The 17319-nt window shown below is 37.3% G+C and overlaps 1 protein-coding gene across 9 annotated transcripts in view; it reads right to left on the minus strand.

Annotated features, from left to right (window-relative positions):
- Window positions 1-17319, minus strand: part of ATRX (ATRX chromatin remodeler) — a 286622-nt gene that overhangs the window by 13093 nt on the left and 256210 nt on the right. For all 9 annotated transcript variants that reach the window (XM_008978121.6, XM_003824403.6, XM_003824402.6 and 6 more), the window contains 4 exons: window positions 4413-4562; window positions 3425-3550; window positions 2567-2662; window positions 1951-2079 (listed from right to left, as the gene is read on the minus strand). In XM_008978121.6, coding sequence (XP_008976369.3) covers window positions 1951-2079; window positions 2567-2662; window positions 3425-3550; window positions 4413-4562 — 501 coding nt within the window. The remainder of the gene's footprint in view (window positions 1-1950; window positions 2080-2566; window positions 2663-3424; window positions 3551-4412; window positions 4563-17319) is intronic.

The raw sequence follows: 17319 nt of genomic DNA on the forward strand, positions 1-17319 counted from the left end.
AAACAAATCCACACACCAGTAAACTCATTTTTTTGCACAGGTGCCATGAACATGCATTGAAGAAAGGACAGTCTCATTAATAAATGGTGCTGTGGAAGCTGGATATCCATACGCAGAACAATGAAAGAAGACCCCAAGCTCTTGCCATATACAACATTCAAATCAAAATGGATTAAAGACTTAAATCTGAGACCGCAAACTATGAATTTATTACAGAAAAACACTGGGCAAACTGTCCAGGACATTGAACTGGCAAAGATTTCTTGAGTAATATCTCACAAGTACAGGCAATCAAATAAAAAATGGACAAACAGGATACCACTAAGTTAAAAAGCTTCTGCACAGCAAAGGAAACAATCAACAAGGCGAAGAGACAACCCACAGAATGCGAGAAAATATTTGCAAGCTATCCAACTGACAAGGGATTAATAACCAGAATAAATAAGGAGCTCAAACAACTGCATAGGAAAAAAAATCTAATAATCAGATTTAAAAATGGGCAAAATATCTGAATAGATATTTCTCGAAAGAAGACATACAAATGGCAAACAGGCATAGGAAAAGGCACTCAACATCATCAGTCATTAGATAATGCAAATCAACACTACAGTGAGAGGCTGGGCATGGTCACTCATGCCTGTAATCCCAACACTTTGGGAGGCTGAGGTCAGAGGATCGTTTAAGCCCGAGAGTTTGAGACCAGCCTGGGAAATATAGTGAGACCTCGTCTCTACAAAACCAACCAACCAAACAAAAAAGATAATGAAATATCATCTTACCCCAGTTAAAATGGCCTTTATCCAAAAGACAGGCAATAACTAATGTTGGTGAGGATGTGGAGAAAAGGGAACTTGTGTACACTGTTGTTAGTAACGTGTATTAGTACAAGCACTATGGAGAACGGTTTGGAGGTTCCTCAGAAAACTAAAAACAGAGGTACTATATGATTCACCAGTCCCACTGCTAGGTCTATACCCAAAAGAAAGGAAATCAGTATATTGAAGAGGTAGCTGCACTCTCATGTTTATTGTAGCACTGTTCACAACATTAAGATTTGGAAGCAACCTAAGTATCAACCAACAGATGAATAAACAAAGAATATGTGGTACATATATACAATGGAGTACTATTCAGCCATAAAAAAGAACGAGATACTGCCATTTGCAATAGCATGCATAGAATTGGAGATCATTATGTTAAGTGAAATAAGCCAGGCATAGAAAGACAAAGTTCACATGTTCTCACTTATTTCTGGAAGCTAAAAACTAAAACAATTGAACTCATGATGATAGAGAGTAGAATGGCAGTTACCAGAGGCTGAGAAGGGTAGCAGGGAGTGGGGTAATGGGGGATGGTTAATAGGTACAAAAGTGTAGTTAGAATGAATAAGATCTAGTATTTGATACCACAACAGGGTGACTACAGTCAAAAATAATTTATTGCACATTTAAAAATAACTAGAAGAGTATAACTGGATTGTTTCTAACACAAAGAAAGGATAAATGCTTGAGGTGATAGATATCCTTTACCCTGATGTGATTATTATGCACTGTATACCTGTATCAATATACCTTATGTACCCCATAAATATATATACCTATTATATACTCACAAAAATTAAAAGTTAAATAAAATACAATTGGCAAATGTGGTAAAACTCTGGCAAAAATTCCTACGTAGATATCCAGAATATATGAGAAATAAAATTATATGGACTAGATCATATGTAAACTTCAAGGATTCCCATTTAGGTAGCTGTTGCATTTTTGTAACAAAATATATTACTTTTACTTGACATTCCTGGGTTTTTTACATTTCTTCCAGAATTATCAATGACTATCCATCCCTCCATAGTAGGAATAATTACTGACGTAGATGTCATACAAACTTATTATAAAGTCAAAGAAAATTAAACATAACCTAGAAATAGTCAGACGTCAGAATTCTTACCATCTGTTGTTTTGTCAATACATCATTGTAGATTGCTTCTCTTCGTTTAACATCAAGCTCCTGGCTGGCTTGTCTACTTAATGCTAACGCCTGTACTTGGGCCTCTGAGAGATTCATGTTCTCCTTCCACTAAAAGAAAAATTTTCTATTTACTCCTTATTACTGTACAATTGAGGAAAAATAATTAAGGTATTTTAAGATATTTGGGATTTCCCAAGGTTCCAAACCCCCCTTTTCCTTTATTCTTTTCTGAAGAAAAACGTGATGCAAAACAGGGTACTAAGTTGTTCACTGCTGTACCTGGGCTGGCTATCTCTGGAATGAAACAATAATTTAGATTTAATTTGTACAACTGGTAATTAAAATGTTTATATAAACAATGCATACATTTCCATGTTTGATTTCTCAATTCTTACATTTTACCCATTTCTCTCTTGTGCCAACATCTATGTAAAATTGCTGGGTTACGGTTTGGCATTATCCATCCATTTTACCAGTATTTTACTATTGCAAATCAATTTATAAGAAGGAAACAATTAAAAATTTTAAAAAATGGCAGTAGGGGGTGGAGGGTACAAATTGGAGGTTGGAATAAGACAATTGCCAATTAGCTTACTACAGCTGAAATTATATCCTCAAGAGGTTGAATCCTCACTGCTGTCACACTGTTTGTTGCTTCTACGACTTTTTCTCTTCCTTGATTAATGAGGTCCTAGAAGAATGCAAGAAATAAGTTATATAAGGCAGAAAGACAGCATAGTGTTAAAGTATAGGGAATCCTTCCATTTGCCAACTTATAGCAGTCGGTTTTAAAACTCTGTAAATAATTGAAGAGAACAGCAAAATTCAGTATCAATAAAGTGGAGTAAACCATATCAATGCTCAAAGAGTCTTGTTAGGAAGATTAAAAGTTTGAGTTTTATCACACCAATAATTTAATAATGCAGAAGAATCCATAAGTACATTTTATAATGTGTTTCAGATTCAATTAAGTCATTATTGGTATAATAAAAACCCAGTCTTTCCTATTTAATTTACAATTGATTCTAGCTTTAAATCATTTATTTCATAATATTGGGCATTATATATTTAATTGTGCATCTATAATGCACTAGAATAGAAGTTAATGAGTATATTTATCTTACTTTCAAACAGTAAGATAGCAATTTATTATAACTATTTTATAACTGAAGAAGGTGCTATTTCCCAAGCGAGTCAGCAGCCCTATTGTTTCTTAATTAAAATAATTCAAACTACATTAATTCACCGACTGATTCCTTTGTGCTCTGAACAAACCACATTTTACAACATCATGTTGGTTCAAAACGGTCAACAAATAAAACAAAAATTTATTCGTCTTTTCAGGGGTAATCTTTTGGAGAATGTGATATTTCTGCATAGGGAACCCTCAACAACAAGGCACTTGAAATTGCCTTTAATTCATGTCAAACTACTTTTGTACTTCACAACTCACCTCCAGCTGTTGATTACTCATTGCTGACAGGGCTCCCAAATTGAAAGGAATATAAGGAGTTTGAGAGTTGAAACTGACAGGGGGTAAATTGGTCCCAGTTGGTATGTTGAAACGCATGGTCAGTCCCTAAAAACAAAAAAAATATGCACTTTTCACATTGTGATTTAAAACTTGAAATTCTACATCACCTACTGGTTTAGAAAAGAATCCACATTCTCAGATCCAGGAAATTATTAACACTCTTCCACACACAAACAAAACACCCTTTTCACCCGAAACCAAGATCTTATTACATGGAAAGCTTTAACCCCTAAAGGTGTACTTTTTTTTCTGATAATTCCCACAGAATGGGGGCAACTCAAAGAATTCTGATGAGACTCTGAACATCACACTAATGTTAAAGAAGTTTGGTACAATAAGTTAGGAGTTTGAAAAGGATTCAGGTATTAGGATAAGGTTTCCCATGCTCAGGCACATTTTTGCTCAAGTGGGTTGATGTTTAAAACAGACATAGAATGATCTTAAATAAAGTTGCTGCTGGAGCAAATGGCATTAATGTCTAATAATGAAATATTTTTGTGTTCTGATATTCAGCCAAAATTTAGATTTCATGGTATACATGCAAAGCTACATTTACTACAACCTCCAAACACTAAGCTCCTGTATGTTTGTTACTACAGAGAGGGTACTGATGGGAGGTTAGTGATGCTAAATATATGGCTTCCCACTCATTTCTCAATTCAACAAATACTAGGCAGAAATGGGATTACTACTCTTTAAGTGTAAACTGTTTTCTTCTGTCTTCTCCTCCTACTCTACCACTAAAGGTAGCTGAAACCAACCCATAAAGAGATTCTTGTAATTGGGGAATGTGTTCCTAAAACCCACTATATTATTATTACCTGTTTCAAATGTGACCCTTTTCTTCTGCATTGCTCTTTCAAATCACTAACATAACAAAAACAAAAACGCATTTTGCATCAACTACCTTCTTCTCTGCTTCATACTCAGCCCAAGCTGCTTTTCTTTCTTCTTCAGTCAACTCTTCTTCTTCTTTGTGGTCCAAAAGAGAATCATGTTCATGGTATCCTACAATGTGTTCTTTATGTATCTGAAGGAGTTCTGCAAGTATGGTATCCTGTTTAGAGGGGTTGAAATAAGAGACAATTATTTTTCCCCTCTGGACAGTATAATATCTCCATAGTTCTATGGTCAACTGTACTAGAAACTAAAACCTGATTGCTATATATATTTCTGATATATATGACAGATTACCTAAAAAACAGCAGCAAAACATGTAACACCAGCCTCTTATGTAAGACTTTCATGTTTATACAGTATGGTTTAGGCATTCCATTGTTTTTTAATTACCACTTTTCAGATTTCAAGGTCTTTCCACCAACTTAACATTTTTTTCATATGCATTTTATTTTGTGCTTAATTCTGAGTTGATAAATGCTAACATAAGTCTGCTTAAATTAGTGACTATATTGGATGCCTGTGCTAGAAATCAAGGCTACTCCTATTTATACATCATAAACAACTTTATTTTCACAATCATTTCAACTGCCAACCACTATATTAACAAAAAACTAATCTAAATTAATCCAAACAGTTATAGGAGAGTTTAACTGAAACATATAGCCCTTATATTCCAACTGCAGGAAGGTAAATGTTAAATTACACTGTAAAGACCCATGGGTCAAATTTAAATTGATATACATTTTTCAATTTATTATCATAGTATATATAGTTTAAAGAAATCATGGTATCTTAAGCCAGTCTTTTAAGATTAAAAAATTAAAAGCTTAAAAATTGGGATCATTTATATACTCAGTAAGAACAACTAAACTCCTGCTCTGTTTAATTATGACTGTGAGAGTGAGACACAAAGATAGATGGGGTGGGGGTTTAAAGTGAATTACAGATAATGTTACTTTTAATAAATTTAAAATATTCACAAGTTGTTCATTAAGAAATCACATATGAAAACCTGGATCTATAAAAGGCAAATTAATTCACTTTACAGAAGGATTTTCCATAGCTTTTAACAAGTTTTCCTAGAACACACTTTCTAAATTGTGCATTTCTGATCAAATGAAGGTAGTGGAGGTATACATACAGCACACTGAATTCAAATTTAATCTGCACCTAGTGATGCTTAATGCACTCATAAATTTTTGCATAGACAAAGCCCACATTTGAAAATAATTATGCCTTTACACACCTTGAGTATAGGGTCCAAAAAGTGGTAAGAACTCAAATGTGTATTAAATAACTCAAGATGAAAAATTCAAATCATGAGGCCCCAGGTTTTTTTTCTATATAATAGCAAATACTGACACTAATTCCAAATATTCTGATATTTAATATCTTGTAAACAACTTTTTATCTTGCTACCCCAATAAACATTTGAAACAATTATTTCCTTTCTTAACAGAACTGATATTCTTAATAGATACAACCATAATAGAGACTTTATAATTCTTTTTTTTTTTTTTTTTAAGATAGGGTCCCATGTTGTCACCCAAGTTGGAGTGCAGTGGTTTGATCACAGGTCACTGCTGCCTTGAACTCCTGGGCTCAAGTGATTCTCCTGCCTCAGCCTCCCGAGTAGCTAGGACTACAGGTGCATACCACTGTACCTGGCTAATTTTAAAAATTTTGTAGACATAGGATCTCAGTATGTTTCCCAGGCTGGTTTCAAATTCCTGGCCTCAAGTGATCCTCCCACCTTGATCTCCCAAAATACTGAGATTACAACAGGTATAATCCATTTTGAGATGTATGTGTGTGCTATTTCCTTTGTTGAAAACAAAAAACAATAAAAGACCATACAAATGACAGGACTCAATAAAGTCTACTGATAGAATACATGGATGCTAACAGGCTTAGTTACTTTGAAATATTAACTAAATGCTTCTCTCTCATGCCAATGTAGAAACTTGCTATCGAAGCTGACTTCTCTGGCTTATGCCACATACAATAGGTTTATCATCACTGGATCAATCTCCAAAGTCCACTGTTACTGACCAGGCAGGCAGGAAGACAGGCCAATCTGCATTAATTTATTCTACTAAAAGATAGGGCTTTCTTAAATGTGTAACTCCTATGCCCACCCCCCCAACACATACATGCCAAACATGACTCAAGAGATAAAATAAAACCAGATAACACTGACTTAACATTTTTAACACATTTACCAAATACAATGAGAAAAGTCAGGTGTTCTACAACACACCAAATAAATTACAAGATTAAAATGTTCTATGGATAATCTCTAATTTTACTTCTGTCTAGCAATAAATGATCTTAATCATAGTCAGATCAGTTCATTTCTCTAAGAAAGCAAACTGGTTAAGAGAAAGGCCAAGAAAACTGTATACTAGGAACTAATTCATTTCTATCTGTGCTACTGATTCTTTCAATAACATTGGATAATAACTTAGTCTAGCTATGACTGTAAATTAAATATGGATGATACACACATTCTCTGCTCACGTGTGTAACAGGATGGTATGAAAATACCAGGAATAAACAAAAGCACAAAAATACCCAATTCTTTGGAAATAAACATTGTCAAGTGTGGTATTTATTTCTCAATTATAAACAACACAATTTATAACATTAATTATATCTTTAATGGTTGGAGGGGAAGCCTTTCCAGAAATGCATGTGCACATACACATATACACAAACTCATAAACAGCCTTTTAAAAAATGTCTGAGATACCAGGAAAGCTTTATTAAGTCAGTCCTTAGCATCCTAAAATTTCTAAGTCCAACTGTGTCATCATAGAATTAGTAGAAATTGAGGCCCAAAGAGGCAAAGTAACTTTTTCCGATTATACAGCTAAGGACTACCTGGGACTGGAAACTAAATTTCCTGGCTCCTATGCAGTGATGATTCTATCACACCACAAAGAATGTCTGTTTTATTGAGATACAGTTCCCCTACTTCCCAGAACTATTCCCTTAGATAAAAAAAGGTAATTCAATGAAAGATTCCAGGGGAGGGGGAACTTATGTCTATTTTCTTACTTTTAGCACTTTTTAACTTTTATTTATTTATTTAGAGACAGAGTCTCACTATTGCCCAGGCTGGAATACAGTGCTCACTGCAACCTCCACCTCCCAGGTTCCAGCGATTCTCCTGCCTCAGCCTCCCGAGTAGCTGGAACTACAGGTATTCGCTACCACGCATGGCTAATTTCTGTATTTTTAGTAGAGATGGAGTTTCACCGAGTTGGCCAGGCTGGTCTCGAACTCCTGACCTCAAGTGATCCACCTGCCTCGGCTTCCCAAAGTGCTGGGATTTCAGGCATGAGCCACTGAACCTAAAAGTACTTTTGTACTTTTTGAACTTTTTAAAACAAGCATGTTAATTTAATAAAAGAAAACATAAAAACTGAAACAATGACAAGTCTCAAGACAAACTTGTGAAAGGCAAGTTCATGCTTATACTATGCCTGAAAATAATACCACGCACTATTTTACCATTTTCATCTTCAGGAGACACTTATTTTGAGAAACGCCATTTCTAAACCCCTTTAACGTATTCACCCCACTAATTCCAGATTTAAAACCTATCCTATCAAGTCAGACATGACTGTCTAAGGTCAGGTTATGGTGAAGGTTCAGCCTCTAATGATGCAATAACTTTCCTTTTGACTTACAGTCAACTGAAATGCCAATGTAAGTCACAGGAAAAGTACATGTGAATTTGTTTGTTTTCTATCTTTAAAAGTTTCAGATTTTTTGCCTAAAACATTACCTCCATCCTGGCTACTATAATCCTCTTTTCAAAGAACCGAACAAAACAAAGAAATGCAAACAATACTAACATCCAATTACAAAACCAGGAAATAACTACCAGTACCATTTTTTATTTTATTCCTCCACACATTGACACACACACACCTTTGCATAAAAATGGAACTGGACAAAGGGCAAGATGGCTGATGAGAAGCAGCTGTGGTCTGTGGCACTCACAGAGAGGCATGAAAAGGGGTGAATGAATCCAATACCTTCAAATGAAATATCCAGGTTCTCACATTGGGACTGAATAGGCAAAAAGCATGGAGAGCAAGAAGGGCTACGGCCCATCCAGGAGCCACGTGGAGCAAAAGGAACCCCCACCCCCAGCCAGGGGAGGCAGTGAGTGATTGTGCAACCCGCTCAGGAAGCCACCACGCTTCTCCCATGGATCTTTGCAACATGCGGAGCAGGAGATCCCGTTGTGAACCCATTCCACCAGGACCTTGGGTCTGATATACAGAGCTGTGTGGAGTCTCAGCAAAACAGCAGCTCAGGCACACACAGAGATCTGGGAGTTTTGCATGCTCCTGCCCCGGGATCCCCGCCAAGGCGTAAAATCCATCCATATACATCCCTAGGAAGGGGTCTGAATACAGGGAGCCAAGCAGCATGGCTCGGCAGGCCCCATTTCCATCGCACCTCACAGGCTAAGACCCACTGGCTTGGAATCTCAGCTAGCCAACAGCAGAGGGCTGAAGTCCGCCTGAGACAAGACCAAGTTCCAGCAGGAGGGGCGGTCGCCATCTCTGCAATTCCGGGGAAATAGCCAATACAGCCTGCCAGCTGTGAAGAGTGGACACGGCCCAGAGGAGGAGGGGCCGCCCACAGCGCAGTGCAGTGGCCTTGCCAGATAAGGGGGCCAGACTGCTTCTTCAACCAGATGGACCCACTCCAAACTGAGCAGGACTTCCCATGCAGGGTCAGAGATCTGATCTCTCGCTGGGAGGGAGCTGGGGGTGGCGGGGGGGTGGGGGGCGGCTGATATCTCTGTGGTTTCTGGGGACTCAGTTGTTCCAGCCTCCCCGTTGTGGAGAGTGCAGACCACCCAGACAAGGAGCACCCCCTCCTTCCCCGCACAAGGCACAGTGCAGCTGCCTTGCCAGATTGTAGCCAGACTGCTTCTTTGACAGGCCCCGACCCACTCCTGCAGACAGAGATCTGATCTCTCCATGGGAGGGAGCTCCCCAGGGGAGGGCCAGCGGCCATCTCTGTGCTTCCGTTAAATCAGCCATTTCAGCTTGCTGGTTATGGAGAATACAGGTGGTACAGAGGAAGAAAAGGGTCCACCCCAGTGCAACACACCTGCTCTACCAAGAAGCAACCAGACTGCTTCATTGGGTGGGTCCCTGATCCCATCCCTCCTGACTGGGTGAGATCTTCCAGTGCAGGTTGCCAGCCGCCTCCTGCAAGTGCTGGAGAAGCCGAGGAAACTAGGGTCTGGAGCAAACCCCCAGCTAACCACAGGAGCCCTACAGTAGGGTGGCGTGATTGTTAAAAGAAAAACAAACAAACAGAAAACAACAGCAGCAATGTCAACAACAACAAAAAAAGGCCCCGAAAAAAAACCCATTCAAAGGTTAGCAACCTCAAGGATCAAAGGTAGATAAGCCCACAAAGATGAGAAACAATCAATGCATAAATGCTGAAAACTCAAAAAGCCAGAGTGCCTTTTCTTCTCCAAATGACTGCAACACCTCTCCAGCAAGAGCACAGAACTGGGCTGAGGCTGAGAAGGATGAAATAACAGAAATACGCTTCAGAAGGTGAGTAATAACAAATATCGCTGGGCTAAAAAAAAGCATGTTTTAACCCAAGGCAAAGAAGCTAAGAATCACGATAAAACAATACAGGAGCTGATAGCAAGAATAGCCAGTTTAGAGAGGAACATAACCAACCTGATGGAGCTGAAAAACACAACATGAGAACTTCACAATGCAAACTATCAATAGCAGAAGAGACCAAGGTGAGGAAAGAATCTTAGAGCTGGAAGACTATCTTTCTGAAATAAGACAGGCAGACAAGAATAGAGAAAAAAGAATGAAAAGGAATGAACCTCTGAGAATTATGTGATTATGTAAGGAGACCAAACCTACGACTGACTGGGGTCCCTAAAACTGACAGGGAGAGTGGAACCAAGCTGGAAAACATACTTTAGGATATCATCGAGGAGAACTTCCACAACCTAGCAAGACAGGCCAAAATTCAAATTCAAGAAATGCAGAGAACCCCAGTAAGATATTCCACGAGAAGATCAACCCCAAGACACATAATCATCAGATTATCCAAGGTCGAAATGAAAGAAAAAATGTTGAGGGCAGCCAGAGAGAAAGGCCAGGTCACTTACACAAAAGAAAGCCCATCAGACTAACAGCAGACCTCTTAGTGGAAAACCTGTAAGCCGGAAGAGATTAGGGGCCAATATTCAACATTCTTAAATAAAAGAAATTCCAGCCCAGAATTTCATATACAGCCAAACCAAGCTTCATAAGCAAAGGAGAAATAAGATCCCATTTAGACAAGCAAATGCTGAGGGCATTCATCACTAGCAGGCCTGCCTTGCAAGAGGTCCTGAAGGAAGCACTAAATATGGAAAGAAAAAACCATTATCAGCCACTAAAAAAAACACTGAAGTACACAGTCCAGTGACACTATGAAGCAACCACACAAACAAGTCTGCAAAATAACCAGCTAGCATCACGATGACAGGATCAAATTCACACATAACAGTACTAACCTTAAATGGAAATGGGCTAACTGCCCAAATTAAAAGACACAGAATGGCAAGTTGGATAAAGAGTCAAGCCCCATCAGTATGGTGTCTTCAAGAGACCCATCTCATGTGCAAAGACACCCACAGGCTGAAAATAAAGGGATGCAAGAAAATTTACCAAGCAAATGGAAAACAGGAAAAAGCAGGGGTAGCAATCCTAGTTTCTGACAAAACAGATTTTAATACAACAAAGATCAAAAAAGACAAAGACAAGCATTACATAATGGTAAAGGGTTCAATTCATCAAGAAGAGCTAACTATCCTTAATATATATGCACACAATATAGGAGCACCCAGATTCATAAAGCAAGTTCTTAGAGACCTACAAAGAGAATTAGACTCCCATACAATAATAGTGGGAGAGTTTAACACCCCTCTGACAATATTAGATCATTGAGACAGAAAATTAACGAGGATATTCAGGACCTGAACTCAGCTCTGCATCATGTGGACCTGATAGATATTTACAGAACTCTTCACCCAAAAACAACAGAATATACATTCTTCTCATTGCCACACAACACATACTCTAAATTTTATCACATAATAGGAAAATACTCCTCAGCAAATGCAAAAGAACTGAAGTCATAACAGTCTCTTAGACCACAGAGCAATCAAATTAGAACTCAAGAATAAGAAATCCACTCAAAACCACAGAACTACATGGAAATTGAACAACCTGCTCCTTAATGACTCTTGGGTAAATAATGAAATTAAGGTAGAAATCAAGAAATTTTTTGAAACTAATGTGAACAAAGAGAAAACACATCAGAATCTCTGGGAGAGAAATTTATAGCACTAAAATGCCCACATCGAAAAGCTAGAAAGACTGGGCACAGTGGCTCACGTCTGTAATCCCTGCACTTTGGGAGGCTGAGGCGGGTGGATCACTTGAGGTCAGTAGTTCGAGACCAGCCTGGCCAACATGGTGAAACCCCATCTCTACTAAAAAATACAAAAAATTAGCCAGGCGTGGTGGCAGGTACCTGTAATCCCAGCTACCTGGGAGGCTGAGGCAGGAGAATCCCTTGAACCCAGGAGGCGGAGGTTGGAGTGAGCTGAGATCGTGCCATTGTATTCCAACCTGGGCAACAGAGTGAGACTCCGTCTCAAAACAAACAAACAAACAAACAAACAAACAAACAAAACAAAACAAAACTAGAAAGATTTCACATTAACAACCAAACATCTCAACTAAAAGAACTAGAGAACCGAGAGCAATCAAACCCCAAAGCTAGCAGAAGACAAGAAATAACTAAGATCAGAGCTGAGCTGAAGCAAACAGAGACATGGAAAACCCCTAAGAAAAAAAAAAAAACAAAAAAAATTCAACGAATCCAGGAAGTGGTTTCTTAAAAAAATTAATAAAATAGTTAGACCGCTAGCTAGGCTAATGAAGAAAAGAAAGAAGAATCAAATAAAATAAAAATCAAATAAAAAATAAAATCAGAAATAAGGGGGACATCCCCTCTGACCCCACAGAAATGCAAACAACCATCAGAGAATAATATAAATACCTCTGCGCATATAAACTAGAAAATCCAGAAGAAACGGACAATTTCCTGGACAAACACACCCTCCAAGACTGAACCAGGAAAAAACTGAATCTCTGAATAGACTAGTAACATGTTCTGAAATTGAGGCAGTAATAAATAGCCTACCAGCCAAAAAAAGCCCAGGACCAGACGGATTCATAGCCGAATTCTACCACAGGTACAAAGAGGAGCTGAATACTGAAACTATTCCAAAAATTACAGAGGAAGGACTCCTCCGTAACTCATTCTATGAGGCCAGCATCATCCTGATATGAAAACCTGGCAGAGATACAACAAAAAAAGAAAACTTCAGGCCAATATCCTTGATGAACATTGATGCAAAAAAATCCTCAATAAAATAATGGCAAACTGAATGAAACCAGCAGCACATCAAAAAGCTTATCCACCATGATCAAGTTGGCATCATCCCTGGAATGCAAGGTTGGTTCAACATATGGAAATAAATAAATGTGATTCATCACATAAACAGAACTAAACACAAAAACCACATGATTATCTCAATAGATGCAAAAAACATCTTCAATAAAATTGAGCATGCCTTCATTGTTTAAAACTCTCAATAAACTAGGCATTGAAGGAACATATCTCAAAATAATATGAGCAATATATGACAAACCCATGGCCAATATCATACTGAATGGGCAAAAGCTGGAAGCATTCCCCTTGAAAACTGGCACAAGACAAAGATGCCTTCTCTCACCACTCCTATTCAACGTAGTATTGGAAGTCCTGGCCAGGGCAATCAGGCAAGAGAAAGAAATAAAGTATATTCAAATAGGAAGAGAGGAAGTCAAATTATCTTTGTTTGCAGATGACATGTCCCTACAGCTAGAAAACCCCACTGTCTCAGCCCAAAAGCTTCTTAAGCTGATAAGAAACTTCAGCAAATTCTCAGGATATAAAATCAATGTGTAAAAATTACTAGCATTCCTATACACCAACAACAGGCAAGCAAAGAGCCAAATCATGAATAAACTCCCATTCGCAATTGCTACAGAGAGAATAAAATACCTAGGAATACAGCTAGCAAGGGGGAAGTGAAGGACCTCTTCAAGGAGAACAACAAACCACTGCTCAGGGAAATCAGAGAGGATACAAACAAATAGAGAAACATTCCATGCTCATGGATAGGAAGAATCAACAGTGTGAAAACGGCCATACTTCCCAAAGTAACTTACAGATTCAATGCTATTCCCATTAAACTACCATTGACAATTCTTCACAGAATTAGAAAAAAAAAACTATTTGAAAATTCATATGGAACCAAAAAAGAGCCCAAATAGCCAGTGAATCCTAAGCAAAAAGAACAAAGCTGAAGGCATCATGCTACCTGATTTTATCTATACCACAAGCCTACAGTAACCAAAACAGCATGGTACTGGTACAAAAACAGACACATCGACCAATGGAATGGAATAGAATAGAGAACCCAGAAATAAGACTGCACACCTACAGCCATCTGCTCTTTGACAAACCTGACCAAAACGAGCAATGGGGAAAGGATTCCCTATTTAATAAGTGGTGCTAGGAGAACAGGCAAGCCATATGCAGAAAACTGAAACTAGAATCCTTCCTTACACCATACACGAAATTTAACTCAAGATGGATTACAGACTGAAATGTAAAACGCCAAACTATAAAAACCCCAGAAGAAAATCTAGGCAATACCATTCAGGATATAGGCATGGGCAAAGATTTCATGAGAAAAACACCAAAAGCAATTGCAACAGAAGCCAAAATTGACAAATGGGATCTAATTAAACTAAAAAGCTTCTGCACAGCAGAAGAAACGATCATCAGAGTGAACAGACAACCTACAAAATGGAAGAAAACGTTTGCAATCTATCTATATTACAAAGGTATAATATCCAGAATCTACAAGAAATTTAAACAAATCTATGAGAAAGAAACAACCCCATTAAAAAGTAGGCAAAGGACATGAACAGACATTTCTCAAAAGAAGACACACTTGTAGCCTATAAACATATGAAAAAAAGCTCATCATCACTGATCGTTAGAGAAATGCAAAGCAAAACCACAATGAGATACCATCTGATGCCAATCAGAATGGCTATTACTAAAAAGTCAAAAAACAGCAGATGCTGGAAAAGTTGTGGAGAAAAATAACACTTTTATACTGTTGGTGTTCAACCATTGTGGAAGACAGTGTGGCGATTCCTCAAAGACCTAGAGGCAGAAATAACATTTGACCCAGCAATCCCATTACTGGGTATATACCCAAAGGAATAGAAATCATTCTATTATAAAGATACATGCATGCGTATGTTCACTGCAGCACTATTTACAAAAGCAAAGTCATGGAATCAACCTACATGCCCATCAATGATAGACTGGATAAAGAAAATGTGGTACATATACCAGATGGTACATATACACACTATGCAGCCATAAAAAGGAACAAGATCATGTCCTTTGCAGGGACATGGATGGAGATGGAAGCCATTATTCTCAAACTAATGAAGGAACAGAAAACCAAACCCCACATGTTCTCACTTATAAAGTGGGACCTGATCGATGAGAACACATGGACACATGGAGGGGGACAACACACACTTGGCACCTGTGGGGGGTTGGGGGAGGGAGTGCATCAGGAAGAATAGCTAATGGATGCTGAGCTTAATACCTGGGTGATGGGATGATCTGTGCAGTAACCCACCATGGCACACGTTTACCTGCATAACAAAGCTGCACATGTATTCTGGAACTTAAAAGTTGAAAGAAAAAAAATGGAATTGAAGTATATGTAGTTTTGAAACATACTCTTATCTCTTAATACCTTTCCGTGGATATCATTTTACATCAAATCCAAACCTTCATCATTTCTAATAGCTGCACAGTGCTTATATAGTTATACTTTATCATCTATTTAATCATTCCCTTACTTAAGAGTTTATTAAAACATTAAGACTGCTTCCAGTTTTTATTACCAAATCTGCGAACAAGGGTTAATGAATAAAGTTTAATGTATTTCAATCACTTCTTTATATGATTATGCCAAAAAATTCAAAGACTAAAGATAAGCATGCTTTCCATAATTTTCATTTTAACAAAGAAAAGACCGTGCAAGTAAGTTAACTGGTTTTTTAAATCGAAAATCATTTATGTAGTTCATAAGCAGGAAGGCAGAAGTCTTTCTTTCCTCCAGAGTGCTATGTAAGACATGAATAAGAGGAAAAAAAGACATAGGATTTCTGATACAAACTGTTTCTAAATCTTCCCCTTTTAAATTAATAGCAGCATACTATCAATATAAGAAACAAATAATGAAATTAAGAGGACAAAAAAGTATTTGTAACAGGATCTTCAGATTATTTCTTTGGGAAAAAACAGTTTTGCAAAGTCCAGAGCAAGTTATAAAAGTTAATAAAGAAAATTTCATCCCAATACACAACACAACTGGTGGAAAGGTTTTTGTTTTGTCCTGTAAAAGCATGCATTTATATTAGTTGCTAGAGTAACACTATTATTGAAAACAATAGTGGAACAGAATCTATAATCACTAGGCCAACAGTCATCAAAATGAGATTTAAATTACATCCAAATGTGTACCTTTACTTTTCTTTGTCTAAACTTTTTTTTCCTTAAATAAGTGAAAAAGCTTATACACAGGGAAAAGCAAGGTCTATATTCTAGCTCACAATCTAAATTAGTTTAAGCTTTTAAAACGACTAGTTCAATTAATAAAACAAAATTAATGATAAATTAAAAGTTTAAGTTAATTTACTTAGAAGTTTAAAGTATTTGGCAAGCTGACAAAAATTCCCATCTAATTAATTCTGAAATTCAACCTTGAAAATAAAATATCTAAAAAAATAATCAAGGCTTTGCCTGGGGGTAAGGGAGGGGGTTTGCCACGTTTCAAAAATATTTTGCTTGCCATTACTTTGAATTTGAGTTTTATAATATCTGGAAATAAAATCACCAGAATACTTAACTGCCACATGACCCACTCAAAAAGCTATGAAAAATTCCTTTTATTGCTTAAATAAATCTAGCTTCTTAGTAAAGAAATTTAATATTCCTGGTCAAAAAGCCTCTACTTTCAAATTTGAAGGTTCTTTCTTCCCAAACTACGCTGGAAAAAATGCAGTGAATTTGATAAGTAACTAGAGAGCTTACTGAATGAAATTCACATAACACCTTGTATCAGATTTTTTGGTCACGAGCACATAACCTTTGCCAAAGAGCATTTATAAATATATCCAGATTCCCAAATTGTTGGTATGAATAAGATAGTGACAACTACAGAACTTATCACTTTAAATGAAAGAAAAGGCAGGCCTGCCAAAATGACTTAGGTGGAAGGTAAAAGCCTCCTTTGATAAGAATGTTTTCTCCTTAACACTTAAAGAACTAGATACTATATTTAGCAATTTACCTTTAAAAATTGGATATCCATTACAACTATTACATATGCCACATGCCACTGTGAGGTAGAAAGTCATCATTCTAGATTTTATATGACTGCAGTGACATTCTAGAGGTTGCAGCTTTCCAAGTATAGCCTGAATCGAAACTCAATTTTCATTCTACACAATCTTGAGTTAACATTTCACAAACATTGTTACATTCTCTAACTCAATTATAGGTACAATGTAAAAAGGAAACAGAAGATATGAAATAGGAATGAAAGCAGCTATTTAGCAGTTTAAATTATGTCTTTTTTTTTTTGAGACAGAGTCTTACTCTGTCACCCAGGCTGGAGTGCAGTGGCGCAATCTCAGCTCATT

The sequence above is a fragment of the Pan paniscus genome, chromosome X (assembly GCF_029289425.2).
Source record: "Pan paniscus chromosome X, NHGRI_mPanPan1-v2.0_pri, whole genome shotgun sequence".
NCBI classification, from domain to species: domain Eukaryota; kingdom Metazoa; phylum Chordata; class Mammalia; order Primates; family Hominidae; genus Pan; species Pan paniscus.